This window comes from Saimiri boliviensis, chromosome 3 (assembly GCF_048565385.1).
Source record: "Saimiri boliviensis isolate mSaiBol1 chromosome 3, mSaiBol1.pri, whole genome shotgun sequence".
NCBI lineage: Eukaryota > Metazoa > Chordata > Mammalia > Primates > Cebidae > Saimiri > Saimiri boliviensis.
Genome location: NC_133451.1, coordinates 37572440 through 37593343, shown reverse-complemented (window position 1 = coordinate 37593343; position 20904 = coordinate 37572440). Strand labels below are relative to the sequence as shown.

The window sequence follows — 20904 nt, the reverse complement described above, 5'->3', positions numbered from 1 at the left end:
GCTTTAAATTAGCTATTCAAAAAGATAAAGAAAAATTTGTTTACTTTATTGACTGAAAGAAAAAATTGCAAAAGTATATAATCCAACCTGAGACAAGGAAACGGTTCTCAAAAAGATAAAGAAAAATTTGTTTACTTTATTGACTGAAAGAAAAAATTGCAAAAGTATATAATCCAACCTGAGACAAGGAAACGGTTCTCTCCATGAGCGTCTTGGTCCGCTTAAAGCCTGGGTCACTTTCTGCAAGGACATTCATGGTTTTCTTGCCGATGAATTCCAACGCATCAAGACCTCCAGTTAAGACGCTTTTACCCTGCAGATGAGATAATTGCATGAGATTAGATTTTTAGGTTTTGCTGTTTCGCAGCAGTCAGCAACTCCTAGGTAACTGGTGCTATCTTCAAATATTAAAATCAATATAAAGTCACAATTTTTTCTCATCAGGAGATTTATCATCCATTTAATCCTATTTTCTTTTCCCTGGAAAAGCATATATTATATAATTTGTAGGACATACAATGTTATTAAAAAATGATGCTTTGAAAAAAACCAAAGCACATAAAATAAAATTAATCCCACAAAGGGATTAATTTTACTGGTTCTCTGTGTATGAGTAGATGTGCATCTAAGACATACAATTAACAGGTGACCCAATTGCTGTTTCTGTTTAAAATTTTTTTAACCCAAGTCACAGAGTTGCTTGGAGCAGTCTATTAAAATGTCAAATAGTCCTGCTAATTTAGGGAATTCTTTAATTTAGGGCCCTGGAGGGTAAGACCCTCAGGCTGTTTCAGATAGTTCTTGCATACTTTCAGAAACTAACAATAACCACCTATTTTTAATCTGGGAAACTAACCTAGTCCAATTCTTGAAATTCATATCTTCATGAAATAAGACAGGTTGATTTCCTTGTACTTCTGAATTTAGAAACTGGTCTATTATATAGTTATCCTCCCACAAATATCTTTAACAGTCATTGTTGCCTTTTTTTTTTTTGAGACAGTCTCTGTTGCCAGGCTGGAGTGCAGTGGCATACTCTTGGCTCACTGCAACCTCCGCCTCCTGGGTTCAAGCGATTCTCCTGCCTCAGTCTCCCGAGTAGCTGGGACTACAGGTGCGCGCCACCATGCCCAGCTAATTCTTTTGTATTTTTAGTAGAGATGGGGTTTCACTATGTTGGCCAGCATGGTCTCGATCTCTTGACCTCGTGATTCACCTGCCTTGGCCTCCCAAAGTGCTGGGATTAAAGGCGTGAGCCACTGTGCCTGGCCCATTGTTTCCTTTTTTAAAAAATTAAAATAACCCAGACTTATTCACATAAACTATTCAAGTGAACAGAACTGTATACATTTCTTTGCAACTCTTCATACATATACTCCAACTGTATAACTGCAATTATAATATGCATACATCTGTGTTTTTTTCCCACCATACATACAAATGATATAAATTGTATTTTATTATGATATTATTATCAATTTGCATTTTCCAAGCTTCATGATTATCATTTAAATAAAAACAGTTTGTTTCATAGAATTAATATATGTTACTTCATCTTGGGCATGTAGACTTTGTTTTTAGATTTGGGATCCAATCAGTAATCACACTATAAATCAGATTTTTCAGTGCGCATACTTCTGGGGGATAATGCGATCGCAGCAATTCACACTCCTGCATAATTTGATTTAGTGCCTGCTAACGTCCTACAAGAGATTATTTTATTGAGAATAAAATGGTGGAAGTTAGGACACAGGGATTTCTGTAAAGATAGGCCTGGAGAGGCAGTGTCTGGAACTTGGGAAAAAGGGGTCAAGAAGGTTGGAGAGAACATGGAAGGGAATGTGAGGCTGCTGAAGACAAACGCAGAGTGCCTTCTTGGTCGCTCAGACAGGTGGTGGATTCATTCCTTATGCTGGAGACACTGAAAGAGCTCCATTCATCTCCCATCCTACAACCCGCCCCCCACAGGGATGATTGACTTGTATTGCTGCTTGACTCCTAAGACAGATTTGCTGCTCCTCCTTCACCCCATCCCAGTCTAGAGGTCTTCAAACAGCAAGGAGAAGAGCAGTTATTTTCTATATTTCTGTTATGTCCTGACCCCAAAGTCTGCGTGAGATACCCTCATGTTTGTCCACAGCCTTCTTCTCTTTCCGAATTACATTGTGTTTATCTGCTCAGTCACCTCAGTCCTCTGGGATAATGTGCCCTCTTAAGGCTAATCCTATTTGTCTTGTAGTTTTTCTTTTAATGAATGAATGAAGGAACAAATGGGACACAAGCCGTATTTTTAGAAAAACTAGTTCGTTCTATGTAGTAAGAAATAAACCTTCACGTCTATAATCCCAGCACTTTCGGAGGCCAAGGCAGGCCGATATCCTGAGGGCAGGAGTTCAAGACCAGCCTGACCAACATGGGGAATCCCCATCTCTACTAAAAATACAAAAATTAGCTGGCTGTGGTGGTGAGCACCTGTAAGCCCAGCTACTCAGGAGGCTGAGGTGGGAGAAGTGCTTGAACCAGGAAGGGAAAGGTTGCAGGAAGCTGAGATCGTGCCACTGCACACCAGCCTGGCTGACAGAGTGAGACTCCATCTCAAAAACAAAACAAAACAAAACAAAAACAAACAAACAAACAAAAACAAACCTTTGCTCCCTGACCCTGAGGACCAGCTAGCTGCCTTATCTCAGTTGAGGGGGATCCCTTTTTTCATTACTCACCAGTGTTTTGCTGCTAATATTGAGCTTCTTTTAAGAGGCAGGCAGGGATGTGGGGGGAAGTGTGGGGGATACCCTTAGGGTGATATGAGGCAGAGGAAGGGTGGGAATGGAGAGGTAGGGACGAGGGAAGAACGCTGGTCTCTGGAAACACTTCAGAAACATATTTGGCCTGTTTTTCTTGTCTTGTAACTAGTACTTTTTATTGAAACGGTTTAATGATTTTTCAAATGTAGGGATAAAATAAATAGAGCATTTAGGAAAAACGGCTGTTCCAGCTCTGACAAAGAGTTCTCTCTCCCTGCAACCAGAGGCTGTCCTTGCCGCAGCTGGAAAGGACACTGTTAAATCAGACTGAAAAATGTTCCTTCCAAACAGCTCTTTTAAACATAAAATATATTTCATTTTGCCCTTATTATTTTGGATCCAAGGTTACATCTACTTTGTAGCAGAAAACATAAAAAAACATAATCCAAAGTTCTGAGCAAGGCATCTTTTCTCTGATGTATCTAGGTCACTGGTAAATGGAAATATCAAAAGAAGGCCCTGGGAAACACAGGGGGGAAAGGGAGGCAGCAGCCAGCGACTCACTGTGTTTTGAACCACGTTGGTGATGGCGGACAGCATCCCCCGAGAGGCTGATGAAGGGGAAGTGGGTGGGCTTTCTGCAGAGCCCTGATCTGTGGCCGCACCTGTTACTAAAGGGAGGAAAGAAATCCTTTGAGAGTTCATGTTGCTGATCTGAACTTGGAAACCCTCTGATTATGCACACGGTGTAATAAAGCCCAAGTCCAAGAACCACCCTGAGGAGACACATCACTCACTTTCAGGGACCCCGTTTTCAGTATCTGGTTGGGCCCCTTCGGAAGACCCAGAATTTACACTGTGAATCCGTAGAGTGGCCCCTGCTTTTTCCTTGACTGCTGTCAGTCCATGACCTATTGGGAAATAAAAATATGGTTTATGGATACATTAGAAATCCACAGTCTGCAAATCCTCCAGCTAATCTCACAAAGCTGTTTTAAGTTGTAGACGTATATCCTTTTTTTTCTCTTGAGATGGAGCCTGGCTCTATCACCCAGGATGGAGGTCAGTGGCACAGTCTCGGCTCACTGCAACCTTTGCCTCCCAGGTTCAAGTGATTCTCTTGCCTCAGCCTCTCAAGCAGCCGGGATTACAGATTAGCGCCAGCATGCCCGGCCAATTTTTGTACTTTTAGTAGAGACGGGGTTTCTCTAAATGTTGGCCAGGCTGGTCTTGAACTCCTGACCTCAGGTGATCAGCCTGCCTCGGCTTCCCAAAGTGCTGGGATTACAGGCGTGAGCCACCATGCTTGGCCTATAGTAGTACATCCTGGGCTGGGCAAGGATGCCTGTAATCCCAGCACTTTGGAAGGTGGAGGTGGGTGGATCATGAGGTCAGAAGTTGAAGACCAGTCTAGCCAAAATGGTGAAACCTCGTCTCTATTTAAAATACAAAAATTAGCTGGGCGTGGTGGCATGTGCCTGTAATCCCAGCTACTCGAGAGGCTGAGGCAGGAGAATTGCCTGAAGCCAGGCGGCAGAGGTTGCAGTGAGCAGAGATCTCACCACTGCACTCCAGCTTTGGCGATAGAGTGACACTCCGTCTCAAAAAAAAAGAAGTACATCCTGATTGAAAGAAAGAGGAATCCTTGCTCCCTGAGATGTGGGTACCAATATGAGCTCAGTTTCACCCCTACCTTGTTGAATGACCTTGGAGAAGTTACCTAGCTGCTCTGTGACTCAGTTTTCCCATTGAGTTATTGTGAAGCTCAAATGAGATACACGCAGGTAGAGTGCTCCCAGATGCTTCACTGTTTGCTGTTGCTTCTCACACAACCTGGCCGTCAACCTTAGATTTTAAGCTCAACACACCGTCTTCATATAGTGTACCTGTCTCATCCTCTTTAGTCTTTTGTTAGCTGCTTATGAAAGATATTCTTCATTCATGTGTTTTGATTCCTTGCAGGCTTAGCACATTGCAGATGATCAATTAACATTGGTTGGATTGAAATCAGCTGAGCTTCAGAATTTTTTTTTTATTTAAAGATTATTTTATTTACATAAACCAATAAAAAGAGAAAGTCAAAATGAAGAACCATTTTTAACCCCAAGAAAAATGTCACAGGTTTCATGTGGCCTTGTTTATTATTACAAGACCCATGAGGTCATATTTTGTGATTAAGTGTATCCAGGTTGATGGGCTGTTAAATCTCTTATGCAAACACAGTTTTCAAGAGAACAAAAGCAATCCTTTAAAACAGGCATATGTGCAGTTTCCAATAACAAACATACATGGTCTCAAAATTATAGGTCAACAGTCACATCAGATAACTGTGAAAACAAACCTTTACTTATTAGGAAAGCTTTTGACTCTTTTTAGTAAACTGATTTTGACAGAAAATTAGCTTCATTTGCATGGGGGCTAGGGGAGGGACGGCAAGGGGTGGGGAAGTTGGGAGGGAGAACACTGGGAGAAATGCCTGATGTAGGTGAGGCGGGTGGGGAGAGACAGAGACAAGTAAACCACCATGGCATGTGTATACCTATGCAGCAATCCTGCAAGATCTGCACCTGTACCCCAGAACTTAAAGTACAATAAAAAATAATAATAAAAGGAAATAGGCCAAAAAAAAGTTGATGGTTTGAAACTATGGACCACAAGTTTCTTGTGTGTGTGTGTGTGTGTGTGTGTGTGTGTGTGTGTGTGTGTGTGTATTAAGCATTATTTTTTTTTTTGAGAAAGAAAAAAAGAATAATAAGAAAAAGAATAAAGAAGAGGAAGAAAGAGAAAGAGGAAGAGGGAGAGAGAATGGGGGTATTGCTTTATTGCCCGGGCTAGAATGCAGTGTAAATATGGGTATGCCTATAATTGTCCTTAATAATGGAGACATGAAATAAAATGAGGGAAGAGAATAACAAACAAGGAGCCAACCAACATTTCGTTTACACTTCTAAGTTGATATGATGTGGTACTGATAAGAGTGTATATTTTGTATATTTAAAGTGGAGAGTTCTATAAATGTTAATTACGTTTACTTGTTCCAAATCTGAGTTCAAGTCCTGGATGTCGTTGTTAATTTTCTGTCTCATTGATCTGTCTAATATTAATGTTGAAGTCTCTGACTATTATTGTGTGGGAGTCTAAGTCTCTTTATTAGTCTTGTATGTCTGGGTATTCCTGTATTGGGTGCGTATATATTTAGGATCTTTAGGTCTTCTTGTTGCTGCATTGATCCTTTTATCATTATATAATGTCCTTCTTTGCTTCTTTTGATCTTTGTTGCTCTAACGACTATTTTATCAGAGGCAAAAATTGTAACTTCTGCTTTTTATTTATTTATTTTAGCTCTCTGTTTGGTTGGTAAATCTTTCTCCATCCCTTGTTTTGAGTCTTTGTGTATCCTTGAATGTGAGATGGGTCTGGATGCAGCATACTGATGGGGTTTTAGTTTTTTATACAAATTGTCTGTCTGTCTTTGGATTGGGGGATTTAGTCAATTTAAATTTAGAATTAACAATGATATATGTGAGTTTAATACTGCCATTTAATATTAGCTGGCTATTTTGTCCATTAGTTGATGTAAATTCTTCATTATATTGATGCTCTTTACTCTTTGGTATTTTTTAGAAAGGCTGATACTGTTTATTCCTTTCTATGTGTAGTGGTTCTTTCAGAAGCACTTGTAAAGCAGGCCTGGTGGTGATGAAATCTCTGAGTGCTTGCTTGTTCACAAAAAACTTTACTTTTCCTTCACTTATGAAGCTTAGTTTGGCTGGATGTGAAATTCTGGGTTGAAAGTTCTTTTCTTTAAGGATGTTGAATATTGGTCCCCACTCTCTTCTGGCTTGTAGGGTTTCTGCTGAGAGATCTGCTGTAAGTCTGATAGGCTTCCCTTTGTGGGTAAGCTGACCTTTCTCTTTGGCTGCCCTTAGTATTTTCTCCTTCATTTCAACCCTGGTAAATCTGATGAATTATGTGCCTTGGAGTTGCTCTTCTTGAGGAATATCTTTGTGGTGTTCTCTGTATTACCTGGAGTTGAATATTATCCTGCCTTACTAGGTTGGGAAAATTTTCCTGAATAATATCCTGAAGCGTATTTTCCAGCTTGGATTCATTCTCTTCGTCACATTCAGGTACACCTATCAAGCATAGATTAGGTCTTTTCACATAGTCCCATATTTCTTGGAGACTTTGCTCGTTCCTTTTTATCCTTTTTTCTCTAATCTTGTCTTCTTGTTTTATTTCATTGAGTTGGTCTTCGACCTCTGATATCCTTTCTTCTGCTTGATCAATTCGGCTGTTAAAACTTGTGCATACTTCACGTAGTTCTCGTATTGTATTTTTCAGCTCCATCAATTCACTTATATTCCTCTCTAAATTGTGTATTCTTGTTAACATTTTGTCAAATCTTTTTTCAAAGTTCTTAGTTTCTTTGGATTGGGTTAAAACACGTTCTTTTAATTCACAGAAATTTCTTATTATCCACATTTTGAAGCCTGCTTCTGTAATTGGAACACACTCGTTCTCCATCAAGCCTTGTTCCTTTGCTGATGAGTAACTGTGATCCCCCGCTGAGGGAGAGGCATTCTGATCTTGGGTATTCTCAGCCTTTTTTGGCTGTTTTCTTCCCTTCGTTGTAGATTTATCCATCTGTGGTCTTTATAATTACCATCTTTGTAATTGGGTTTCTGAGTGGACGTCCAACTTATTGATTCTCAGTGCCGAAATCTGAGCAATCCACTGCGCCGACTAAATCAGCGGCGTTAAGATTGATGGTGCTTTTCTGATTCTGCACCAAGAACCGACGCTCCGAGGCGCTGGCAAAACCGCCTCGCCGGTCACAAGAGTCGCGCTGGCGACCCGTGGGGCTCCTCCGCTGGGAATCTCCTGGTGCGTGAGCAACAAGAATTCATGTGAAGGTGTGGCGTCCTCTCGTTCTTTGCACTTTCACTGGGAGCTACAATCCCGAGCTGCTAGTGATCAGCCATCTTGGATCTCTCTGGTATTAGATGTTTAAGGGTGATTAAGGGTCTCCTCTGGACCACAAGTTTCAATGGTCTTATGAAAGCTTTGAATGAAAAAGTTGTGGATACAAGTGCTTTTGATAAGTAGAGCTTCTGGTTAGCCATGATCCATTGTTTAAAAAGATTAAATGGAAAAGTAAGAGAATATTTACCAACCAATTACTGCACATTAAAATAAGTCTATGCTTTTTCCTACATCTTGTGCAGAATGTTTCTTAAAAGCATTAGGCATTCCTTTAGGCATGGAGAGTGAAGGTTCTGGAGCCGACATCCCCAAATCAAAGGCAAGTCAGTGGAGAAACCAGGGAGGCCACCCAATAGCCCTGATAGTTGTCTTAAACGATAGTGATATAAACCAGCTTTAACAGTAGTCAGGCAGGTGAAAGGCACAGGTTTTACTCCATCTGAGCAGGGACAATACCCATGTGCCCCAGAGCCTGCCACAGTGGTTACACAATAACTATTTGGTAAATACAGAGCTGATCTTCCTACCCACATGGAAAAACCCCAAGCTTTGACCTGATAGAGACATAGTCTGGTCTACATTTTATTCTGAAGAGCTTTTCCTCTCTTTGAGGCCTCCATGATGAGCTATACCTTTTCTGAGTTGTCAAACCCACTGAAGAAATGAATAGCCTACTGATGGTCCTAAGTGGCTGTTTGACTTCTTGAAGGAGAAACAGCATAGGCTGCCATCATCACAGTACTCCCCACCTGCTGAGCACTCACAGAGAAAATGAAAAATTTCTCTAGGTACCTGGGCAACCTCAGGTTGCTAAAACACACGGCAGTAATATGAGGAAAAACATCCCAAGTCCCAACAGAATTTGAGAGCTAACCAGAACCACCTAGTCTTAGAAGGCACTGTTAAACAACCAGTTGTCCATTTCCTGAATAAGAAAGGGGAACACATGGATGACTCCCAGACCTAAAGAGTAGTATTTTAGCAACTGTAACCTTATTCATCTGAGTGACCTTAATGTAAACAAGGCTGGTATTTTTTTTTTTTTTTTTTTTTTTTTACGAAAGAAAGAGAAAGGGGGAGAGAGAACAGGAGTCTTGCTCTATTATTGCCCAGGCTGGAATGCAATCTAAAAATAGGTATTAAAAACCTCTTTTATGCCAATAGTTGTGCTTAACAGCAGAGACAGGAAGGAATAAGGGAAGAAAACAAAAAACAGCCAACCAATATTTCATTTAAGTCTGTAAAATGCTATGCAAATGCTGAAGAGTGATTTACTTCCAATTATGTGGTCACTTTCAAAATAGGTGTAATGTGATACTGAGCAAAATGTATGTTCTGTGGACCTGGGGTGAAGAATTCTATAAATATTCACTGCGTTTACTTGTTCCAGGTCTGAGTTCAAATCATAGATGTCCCTGTTAATTTTCTATCTCTTTGATCCGTCAAATATTAACAATGTGGTGTCAAAGTCTCCTGCTATTATTGTGCGGGAGTCCAAGTCTCTTTATAAGTCATTAAGAACTTGTCTTATGTATCTGGGTGTTCCTATATTGGGTGCATATATATTGATGATCATTGACTCCTGTTGTTGCATTGATCCTTTTACCATTATGTGATGTCCTTCTTTGTTTCTTTTAGTCTTTGTTACTATTAAAGTCTATTTTGTCAGAGATGAAAGTTACAAGTCCTGTTTTTTTTTTCTATCTCTTTCCATTTGATTGGTAAGTCTTCCACCAACCCTTTGTTTTGAGTCTTTGTGTGTCCTTGCTTATGAGATGGATCTGGATACAGCATTCAGATTGGTTTTGACTTTTTATTCAATTTGCCTGTCCGTGTCTTTGATTGGGGCATTTAATCCATTTAAATTTAGGATTAATATTGATATTTGTGAGTTTAATATTGTCGTTTAATGCTAGCTGGCTATTTTGCCCATTAGTTGATATAGATTCTTCATTATCGAGATACTCTTTAACTTTTGGTAAGTTTTTGGGATGACTGATACTGGTCGTTCCTTTCTGTGTATAGTGCTTCTTTCAGAAGCTCTTGTAAAGCAGGCCTGGTGGTGATGAAATCTCTGAGTGCTTGCTTGTTTGTGAAAAATTTTATTTTTCCTTCATTTATGAAGCTTAATTTGGCTGGACATGAGATTCTGGGTTGAAAAATCTTTTCTTTGAGGATATTGAATATTGACCCCCACTCTCTTCTAGTTTGTAGGGTTTCAGCTTAGATATCTGCTATGAGTCTGATAGGCTTCCCTTCACGGGTACCTGACCTTTCTCTCTAGCTGCCCTTAGAATTTTCTCCTTCATTTCAACCCTGGTCAACCTAGCGATTATGTGTCTTGGGGTTGCTCAACTTGAGGAATATCTTTGTGGTGTTCTCTGTATTACCTGGAGTTGAGTATTGTCCTGCCTTAGTAGGTTAGGAAAGTTTTCCTGAATAATATCCTGAAGAATATTTTCCAACTTGGATTCATTCTCTTCATGACATTCAGGTACACCTATCAAACGTCAATTAGATCTTTTCACATAGTCTCATATTTCTTGGAGACTTTGCTCATTCCTTTTTACTCTTTCTTCTCTAATCTTGTCTTCTCGTTTCATTTCATTAAGTTGGTCTTCAACCTCTGACATCCTTTCGTCTGCTTGATCAATTTGACTGTTAAAACCTGTGCATACTTCGCGGAGTTCTTGTATTGTATTCTTCAGTTCCATTAATTCACTTATATTCCTCTCTAGATTGTCTATTCTCATTAGGATTTCATCAAACCTTTTTTCAAGGTTCTTAATTTCTTTACATTGGGCTAGAACATGTTCTTTTAACTCACAGAAGTTTCTTATTATCCACTTTCTGAAGCCTAATTCTGTTAATGGAACACACTCGTTCTCCATCAGGCCTTGTTCCCTTGTTGATGAGGAACTGTGATCCCCTGTAGAGGGAGAGGCATTCTGATTTTGGGTCTTCTCAGCCTTTTTCGCTGGTTTCTTCCCATCATTGTAAATTTATCCACCTGTCGTCTTTGTAATTACCGACTTTCTAATTAAGTTTCTGAGTGGACGTCCAACTTGTTAATTCCCAGTGCCGGAATCTGAGCAACCCACTGTGCCGGCCAAAACTGTGGCCTTAAGATTCGTGGTGCTTTTCTGCCCAGGAATCTCCTGTCTGGCTTCCTTCTTGAGTGCCTTTTTCAATCGGCTGAATAGGTGACTCTGCCTTCCTGGAGCTCCAAACATCGACCAAAAGGGGACCCAGTCCCCTTTACTCTGCACCAAGAACTGCTGCACTGGGGCGCCGGCAAAATCATCACGCCGGCCACAAGTGTTGCGCTGGTGACCTGTGGGGCTCCTCTGCTGGGAATCTCCTGGTCCGTGAGCAACAAAAATTCATCTGAAAGTGTGACGTCCTCTTGTTCTCTGTGCTTTCACTGGGAGCTACAATCCCGAGCTGCTAGTAATCAGCCATCTTGGATCTCTCTCTGATATTTAACATATTTAACATTCTATCTTGTTAAGATATAATATCTTAACAAGGCACTGATATTTAACAAATACAGAAGGAATTATGTCCAATAGAAATCACCTATCTTTATACACTACCTAGAAAACCCTGAAACTTAAACATTACTGACAACTGTAATTACATATAGAAGTATGTGTTTATATTCATGGGCAGATCATTAGACACAGTTCAAATTAATTACTTGAAAAAATAAAGGTGTACTGTGACTGCTAAGGCTTGAATTAATTATCTCTAGCTTCCAATGAATTTCAAGTATTTCAAAGGAAACTGAAGTTTCAGTAACACATTTAAGTTAGAAGATAGAATATCTAACTCTTTTACATACTGAGTCCATCTTCCTTGCCATTAATATATCCATCCATATATATATATATATATATATACATACACACACACACACATTTTTCAAAGGCTAGGTGCGGTGGCTCACACCTGTAATCCTAGCACTTTGGGAGGCCGAGGCGGGGGGATCACGAGGTCAAGAGATCAAGACCATCCTGATCAACATGGTGAAACCCCGTCACTACTAAAAATACAAAAATCAGCTGGGCATGGTGGCGCATACCTGTAGTCCCAGCTACTACGGAGGCTGAGACAGGAGAATTGCCTGAACCTGGGAGGCAGAGGTTGCGGTGAGCCAAGATGGGGCCACTGCATTCCAGCCTGGAGACAGAGTTATTGTGGGCAGAGCAGAGTTATTTGCACCTCCCAATAACTCAGTGGGGAAATACATATATATATTCCAAAAGGAAATAACGTGCCTCCAAATCTCAACCTATGATTCTCATGTAGATTTCTGAAAGCCAAAATCAAGGGAAAAAAATGACGCCAAGAAGGCTGGGAGGCACCATCGTCTCCGTCTCCGTCTTCTTTGCTTAAGCCACGCAAGAAAGATGATCACACATCCTTCCCTGAGACTGTCTCAGGAAATAATGAACCTTATATTCATTATCTCTTCTTTTGCCTTCTCTGTCCCTTGCAGGTTAGGACAATGTCTGGTTCTTTCTGCAGGAAGAACGGCTTCTCACCATCTCAGAACATAAACCATCACAGGTATGCATGCATAAGCTGCCTCTAGAAAAATCACTTTGTTTCTGGAAGGAAATATGATTTTATGTGAATATAAATGGGATCTATCAGTTTAACAGACATGAAAATGGGCTGCTATTCCATCTACATTTTCTTATTAACAATTCTTTTTCTGAATTTTTTATTAGGGAAAGTACTCTTTTACTGCCTTCTACTAGAAATGTAAAATTCGGCTTAAGACAAAAAAGAAACAAAAAAAAGTAATATAAAGTTTAGCTTTATATTTATGTATGAGCTACAATTTTTCATAGCTAGGGTTTAGACACGGTGCCACACCTTACTCCAAAGAGTAACCTCTAAAACTTTACTTAGTGTGACATCTAGTGCCCAGAACAAGAAAACAATAATATAAAGTCACTGTTGCCTTTTGAGTGATTCATCTCCAGACACACTGACTAGGACCTACCAATAAGAGAAAAACAACAAATATGGGTAATACTATAGGGTAGAGTTCACAGATTAATTTCTTCGCATGTCATCCCAAACCCCAAATCTCCTCAAAATCTGAAGCCCCTCTAAATTCCATGGTTCTAAAGATGGAATATCCTCTACTGTTTGGCTCATTGCAATAAAAGAAGGTGACTGCTACAAAGATGAGAATGTCTTACAAATGCTGTGATAATGTATCATTTCAAAATAAATGCCAAATGATGGGCTGCTGTTTAATTTACTACCTGTGCTCGAATGGAAAAGACCTTAAACTTAGAAGTTAGGAGACTTGTGGGGGATTTCTGCTCCTATCTTATTAGCTGTGTGATGCTGGTGAGCTACTTAACCTCTCTGAGTCTCCGCTGCTGTGCTTTCTCTGAAAGAATTACCTACCTCTCAGAGTTTTGTGAGATTATTGAGAAGAAAGATGTGAAAGCTCTGCTACAGCCAACATGTATTGAGCACTTCCTATGTCCTACCACTGTACTAAATATTTTTAGTATGTACATTATCTCATTTAATCTTCTCAACGACCTTATGAGGTAAGGGGATATCAGTATACTCATTTCACAACTGAGAAAATGGACACCTGGTGAGGTGAAATCATTTTCCCAAGGTCCTAAAGCCAATAAATGACAAAGGCAGGATTCCAACTCAGTCCTTCTGATTCTAGAACCCACATGTATAATCACTATAATGTTAAGAAAGTTTGATGTGCCATTTATCATTGATTAAATGTCATTTTAATCCCATTCCTATAATTCCTTGGAATTCAGATCCTTGGTTTGGAGCTTCCTACTTTTTAAAACACTGTTGTTTTCTAATGACTTACCTCACCTTGACCAAAGAACAAGGTGAAGGTCACCTGACTCTAACCCTGACTCTAACCCTCTCCCTGCCAACTGTGTCTAGTGATGACATAGCTTAGTGATTTTAGGGTCATCCCTGTGCTGCAAAGGCTGCGTTCTCAAGACACCATGTAGGGCTATCTTACACATCCACTTTGATTTTTTTCTTCCTCCAAAGCACTGTGATTTTTTTATGAAGCCATCTTCTTTTGAATCTCACCAAGATCAAAAAGCCATTCAAGGGAAGTATCTCCTCTTTCAGGAAAGATGAAATAATTAGCTAGTTATTTGAAATAATTCAAGATGAAATAATTTGAAAAAAGAATATGCTCGGCCAGGCATGGTGGCTCACGCCTGTAATCCAGTTCTTTGGGAGGCCAAAGTAGGCAGCTCACCTGATGTCAGGAAGTTCAAGGCCAGCCTGGCAACATGGTGAAACCTCATCTCTACTAAAAATACAAAAATTAGCCAGGCATGGTGGCAGGTGCCTGTAATCCCAGCTACTTGGAAGACTGAGGCAGGAGAATCCCTTGAACCCAGGAGGCAGAAGTTGCAGTGAGCTGAGACTGCACCACTGCACTCCAGCCTAGGCGACAGAGCCAGACTCTAACTCCATCTCAAAAAAAAAGAAAAAAGAATATGCTGGGAAGTTCTTTCTGACCAAGTGGTAACTCAGGGAAGCAACAGCAGTTCCAAGCAGCAACCTGGATGACTGGGTACCTCAATGGGTACTTTCTCTCAGTCCCATATGTTAAAGGATCTCAAGAGGGGCACACGTTGACTCATTAGGAAGGGTTGTCTCCTTCAGCTTGTTTTATTTTTAAAATACAATAATCCTCCTTTTTCTAACTTTCTCTTTTTTCTTCTTTTTAAATAATGAATATATTAAGAAGAAACTTTTAAAAATCCCATTGTATCATGTCCCTGATATATCTGGTTGAATGTTTACTCCAGATTTTTTGTGTGTGTGTGTGGTAAAATGCACATGACATACATTTTACCATCTTTTTTTTTTTTTTTTTTTTTTTTTTAATTGCGACACAGTTTTGCTCTTGTTGCCCAGGCTGGAGTGCAATGTCACGATCTTGGCTCACTGCAACCTCTTCCTCCTGGTTTCAAGAGATTCTCCCATCTCAGCCTCCCAAGTAGCTGGCATGAGCCAACACACCTGGCTAATTTTGTATTTTTAGTAGAGATGGGGTTTCCCCATGTTGGTCAGGCTGGTCTCAAACTCCCGACCTCAGGTGATCTGCCCACCTCAGCCTCCCAAAGTGCTGGGATTACAGGTGTGAGCCACTGCGCCTGGCCACATTTTACCATCTGAATCTTTGCTGTCTGAGTAGTTCAGAGGTACCAAATACATTTACAATACTGTGCGGCCATCACCACCATCCATCTCCAGAACTCTTCTTTGTGTAAACTGAAACTCAATACTCATTAAACAATAATTCTCCACTCCCTTCTTTTACCAGCCCCTGGCAATCATCATTCTATGTTCTGATAGTCAGAACGTTCTCAGCTCCCTGTGATTTTGACTATTTCCAAGTGCTCACAGAAGTGGAATCACACAGTATTTGTCTTTTTGTGACTGGCTCATTTCCCATGGCATAATGTCCTCAATGTTCATCCATGTTGAAACATATGTCAGAATTTCCTTCCTTTAAAAATCTGAATAATATTCCCTGGTATGCAGAGACCACATTTGGCTTTTCCATTCATCTGTTAGCAGATACTTGGGTTGCTTCTGTTTTAGATATTTGTGAGTAATGCTGCTATGATCATAGGTGTACAAATATCTCCCTGGGACCCTGTCTTCAATTCTTTTGGAAATATAGTCAGAAGTGGAATTGCTGGATCATATGGTAATTTAGTTTTCTGAGAAACTGTCATACTGTCTTTCACAGCAGCTGTACCATTTTATAACAACACCAAGAGCACACAAGGATTCCAACTTCTCCACATCCTCAACAACACTTTTTTTTTTTTTAATAATAGTCATTCTTACACTGAAATATTTAGTGGTAAAAAATTTTTTTAAGTCATTCTAATTGATGTGAGATAGTATCTCATTGTGGTTTTGATTAGCATTTCTCTAATGATTAGTGGTGTTGAGAATGTTTTCAAGTGAAGATTTAAAAAACAAAAACATTTATAATACTAGCAAGTCCAAAGAGTATAGAAACATAGATAAGGGAAGGTGGACCTGCCTCTTTCTGTTTAGACAGTTTCCAGTGACATAATAAGCAATAGAGTGTATGAGCTTATAAAGGCCTATAGAAATAATTGAGGCCTGCAGAAACTGTTAGCTTTAAAAGAAAAAAAATAAAATTGCAAATTAGATCATTAATATTAACTTAAATGTATTCAAAATGTAATATTGGACCAGCTGGTCAATTATTATTCAAATAAATTCAATTCCTACATAGTTATATATATGCATGTGCGTGTATAGTAAATTTAATGAGAAATGTGGGTACATCCTAATGCATTTGCTCTGATATGGGAGTGACTTCTAAAAGTCTAAAAGCGCTTGAAGCTTTTAAAAGACTTAAGGTACCCCTTTCTCTCCCCTCAACCCCTTCCTTCTAAAAATAACAGTTCTAATTGTTTTTTGTAATTCCTTTCAGGAATGCAAAAGCATATTTACCTCCATTTAAGTCTTCTGGACCTGGCTTTTCCCATTTGGCAGTATACAGTGGAAGTCTCAGCACATAGAGATAGTGGTGGGTGCTGTGTGCTGTTGGAATCACAGCTCCTTCTCCCTGATGCTGGGAGTGTTGTCTATGGACAGATCTCAACTAAATAAATGCCTGCTTTTGAACTGCCCTTGACCAAAGGGAGTTGGTTCCATCAAGACTAGATTACAGTGACTGGTCAATGGGGGAGCTGTTGATACAAAGGCTCTGCCCTGGGGATGAATGGAAGACATCTCTGAAGAGTCATCCCAAACCCCAAGCTTCCTATGGGATAGGCTGAGACCTCTCCTGTAACGACATTGCAGTGCAACTTCTCCCTTTGCTCAGTTTGGCTTCCCAATCCTTTGCTCTCCTGAAAAGCTTGTTCCTAAAAGCACTTCACAGAAAAACTCCAGTACACAATTTCTGCCTCATCCTTCTGCTAGACATCCAACCTAGAACACTGATGTACCTTGGTCCTTTTAATGGTTTCATAGTGTCTTGCTGAATGGAGATAGATATATTTACATCTGTCTACGTATGTGTGTGTGTGTGTGTGTGTAAATATATATATATATATATATATACACATATCTAAATCTATATCATATATATTTATAAATGATTTATAAATGATATATATTTATGAATATATAAATATATATATATCTAAAAAAAGTGTTGACTGTGTTGCAGACTCTTCTATCAATCAATTCAAGATATTACAAAAAGTTGTGAAGAGCAATTGTTCAGAAAAACACAAGCTGATATTGCCATGCTCAACCGAAGTGAATTATAGCGCAGCAAAAAGGGAGCCAATGAGCCTTCTTTGGAATAGCCTTTCCTCTCCATATGACGGTTGAAGTCCACTCTGTAATCAGATGCTTACTTTCCTTTTGGCTCAAAATAGATAAGAAGTGTTATTGAACTGATGATATTTCCCCAGAAGTTCAACAGAAACTCATTAACCCCTGTGTCTTACTCATAGAATCTAAAGGACGGTGGGCAAACTCTAAGCATTTATCCTATTCTCTTTGTCTCAATGATCCTTGAGAATTTTCACAACATCAGCAATGTCACCTTCAGAAATGAATCCATGTGTTATCAACAGTGATTTATACAGCGATGATTTCTCATTGTAGTACCATTTTGACAAGTTTGTCATTCTCTGTAATAAACACTGTCATTTCTGACAGGACTGGTAGAAGAGTTTCATTAAAATGTGCAGAGAGAAAAAACTATGTACCTTGGGAGAGGATGAGGTAGGGGAACAATGGTAATTTTGAAAAAATAAATATACAGATCAGGTACATTCCATACGCACCAACCCCCAACCTCAGGTACTCTTGCATAAGACATTTAAACTCATAAAACTGTCAAAATTAGAATTCCAAATAAACATTTAGGCCTTTGGGAGTATGTAGAAATAAATTACTCTATTTTACTATAGAGCTCTTCCTTTTGTATACTTACATATGTTTTAGCATTGTTGACTTTCATTTTGATGACTGGCCTATCACTCTTAGCCTAGTAATATATTTTAGAAACAAGCCATGTCTATAAGATGCTGTGGGATTTGGAACTACAATCAAAACCCTCTTTTCTTTTTTCTGAGATGGAATCTTGCTCTGTCGCCCAGCCTGCAGTGTGGTGGTGCGATCTTGGCTCGCTGCACCCTCTGCCTCCTGGGTTCAAGCAAGTGTTCTGCTGCAGCCTCCGAGTAGCTGGGACTAAAGAGGCATGTCACCACACCCAGCTAATTTTTGTATTTTTCTTAGTAGAGATGGAGTTTTGCCATGTTGGCCAGGCTGGTCTTGAACTCCTGACCTCAAGTGATTCGCCCACCTTGGCCTCCCAAAAAATCCTTTCTAAAATGTTTTCTACTCTGCTTTCTGCCTGGAAATAATAACCATGCTTATTTCATTTCACAAACTTGTCCAAAGGCATGGGTGACAGGTGATCAAATCTTTTTTTTTTTTTTTTTTGAGACGGAGTTTCACTCTTGTTACCCAGGCTGGAGTGCAATGGCACGATCTCGGCTCACCGCAACCTCCGCCTCCTGGATTCAGGCAATTCTCCTGCCTCAGCCTCCTGAGTAGCTGGGATTACAGGCACGCGCCACCATGCCCAGCTAATTTTTTGTACTTTTAGTAGAGACGGGGTTTCACCATGTTGACCAGGATGGTCTCGATCTCTTGACCTTGTGATCCACCCGCCTCAGCCTCCCAAAGTGCTGGGATTACAGGCTTGAGCCACCGCGCCCGGCCAAATCTTCTTAGAATGTGATGACAGTGAAGCTGTAGATGAGCCTAATGCAAGAGTTAAGGCCTCTCCAAAAATAATTGTTGGCCAAAAAATGTTTGATTTTGGATATGCATTGGGAAGGTCACTTTTTCTCACTTTCCCTTAACCTTACAGTCATAGTATTGAGGCAAAAGATGAAATATAAAAATAACGAGTAAAAAAAGTTGGAAAAGATCTTAGAATTTCTCAAGTTTTTCCACCCACACTTTTCCATACAAAGAACCTGAGTCTTAGAGAGGTTAAGGGCATGGGTGTAGCCAGTTAGTCACAGTCCCTTGTGATCACAGGTTAGTAGCATTCAGGACCAGGTCTCAGGTCTTATGACTCATGGTACAGTGCTCATTCCAAGAGAGTAGCATTTTTCAGTTGTTTCTATTCTCCTATTACTCTCCTGCCAACTCTAAACAGTTCTAACTATTCTAACTGCAGTTTTTCAACAACTGTAAGAAGTAAAGGTTTCCATTTCTAGTGCTCAATTGACAGCTGTGTTTTAGTAAGGACTATGTGTTTTGTACCCCTGTCTGCAACTGGAATTACCCTGGGGGTATACATGAGATTTCTCAGTGGAAATCAATTGCAATTGAACATGTGGTTATTTTCTTTCTTTACTTTCCACAGGCAATTTATAAATCTTCAAGAGCTTGTCTACTACTGTGAGTGATCTGTTTTCTAATAAGTTTCTTTGCCTGGTGATAAGAAACTGCTAATGCTGTAAGGCCATATTGGCTTAATGTAGACCACAGATCAGGAAGGCACCCATAACTTTAAAGTCTCTGTCACAGATCTTTTTCTTTTTTTTTTTTTTTGAGACGGAGTTTCACTCTTGTTATCCAGGCTGGAGTGCAATGGCGCGATCTCGGCTCACCACAACCTCCGCCTCCTGGGTTCAGGCAATTCTCCTGCCTCAGCCTCCGGAGTAGCTGGGATTACAGGCATGCGCCACCATGCCCAGCTAATTTTTTGTATTTTTAGTAGAGACAGGGTTTCACTATGTTGACCAGGATGGTCTCGATCTCTTGACCTTGTGATCCACCTGCCTCGGCCTCCCAAAGTGCTGGGATTACAGGCTTGAGCCACCGCGCCCCGCCTGTTGCAGATCCTTGAGCCCCATTCCAACCTGTTTTAGGCTGTGAACCTGGTTCCATGTGTGGGCTATGTATGACCCCTGTTACCTTTCAGGCATCAAACTCCCAACCACCACTGCTGGTTTTCATCATGGTGATGAACAATTTCAGTACTGGCTTTTCTAAAGATAGCTCTAAAATTTCTCCAAAGAGATTTTTAGAATGAGCATCAGTATTTCAAAATTTTAATGACCTTCCTCATGTACCCTTTGCCATTTTGTAGGTAAACAATAGAAAAATGCCAAGATTCACTTGCTTTTCAAAATTCCAGCATGTAGCCAGAGCCATAAAAATACTAAGTCTGGAATTGATAGTGTAACTGACGAAGATCTCAAACAGAGAAAAGAAGAGAATTAAGGTAGGTGGAAAGCACCACATGACAAACTATTGGTCAACGACGGGGTCACATCTATGACAGTGGTCCCATAAGATTATATAATGCTGTATTTTTACTGCACCTTTTCTATGTTTAGATATATTAAATACACAAATACTTATCATGGTGTTACAATTGCCTACAGTATTCATACAGTAATAGGCTGTCCTATGTTTGCAGCCTAGGAGCAATAGGCTCTACTGCATAGCCTAGCTGTGTGGGCTTGTGTATACCCTGTGAGGTTTGCACAATGACTAAATGACCTAATAACCCATTTCTCAGAAGGTATTTCCACTGTTAAGTAAAGCATGACTGTATTGAGAGACGGCCCTCAAGATTCTTGTCCCAGATGTATATACCCTATGTGATGTATACACACTCCCTTTGGAGTGTGAGCAGGAGTATAAACAGGATGGGATTTCACTCCTGTGATTAGGTTACTCTATCCAGCAAAGATGAGGGAATTTTCAGATGTAATTAAAGTCCTTGATTAGTTGAATTTCAGTGACTCCAAAGAGAGATCATCTTAGGGAGCCTGAACTAATCAGGATTATCTTTAACATGAAGGGGCCCTTCCTGAAGGTAGTGATTTAAAGTGTGAGAGAGATTTTCCTGCTAGCTTTGAAGGAGGACCTGAGGGCAGCATCTAGGAGCTGAAAGTGACCCCTGGTCAATAACCAGTAGGAAAACAGGGACCTCAGTCCTACAACTTCAAAAACTGAATCTGCCAACAATGTGAATGACCCCAAAAGATGATGTCTTCAAAGCAGAGGTGCCAGCTGAGCAGCCGGCAGAGCTTTGGCCTCAGCC

The 20904-nt window shown here is 40.1% G+C and overlaps 1 protein-coding gene across 3 annotated transcripts in view; it reads right to left on the bottom strand.

The window, feature by feature from the left end:
- FAM114A1 (family with sequence similarity 114 member A1) overlaps positions 1 to 20904 on the bottom strand; it is a 94559-nt gene that overhangs the window by 44954 nt on the left and 28701 nt on the right. For all 3 annotated transcript variants that reach the window (XM_074396015.1, XM_039468524.2, XM_074396016.1), the window contains exons 4-6: positions 3542 to 3655; positions 3309 to 3415; positions 179 to 313 (exon numbers count right to left, since the gene is read on the bottom strand). In XM_074396015.1, coding sequence (XP_074252116.1) covers positions 179 to 313; positions 3309 to 3415; positions 3542 to 3655 — 356 coding nt within the window. The remainder of the gene's footprint in view (positions 1 to 178; positions 314 to 3308; positions 3416 to 3541; positions 3656 to 20904) is intronic.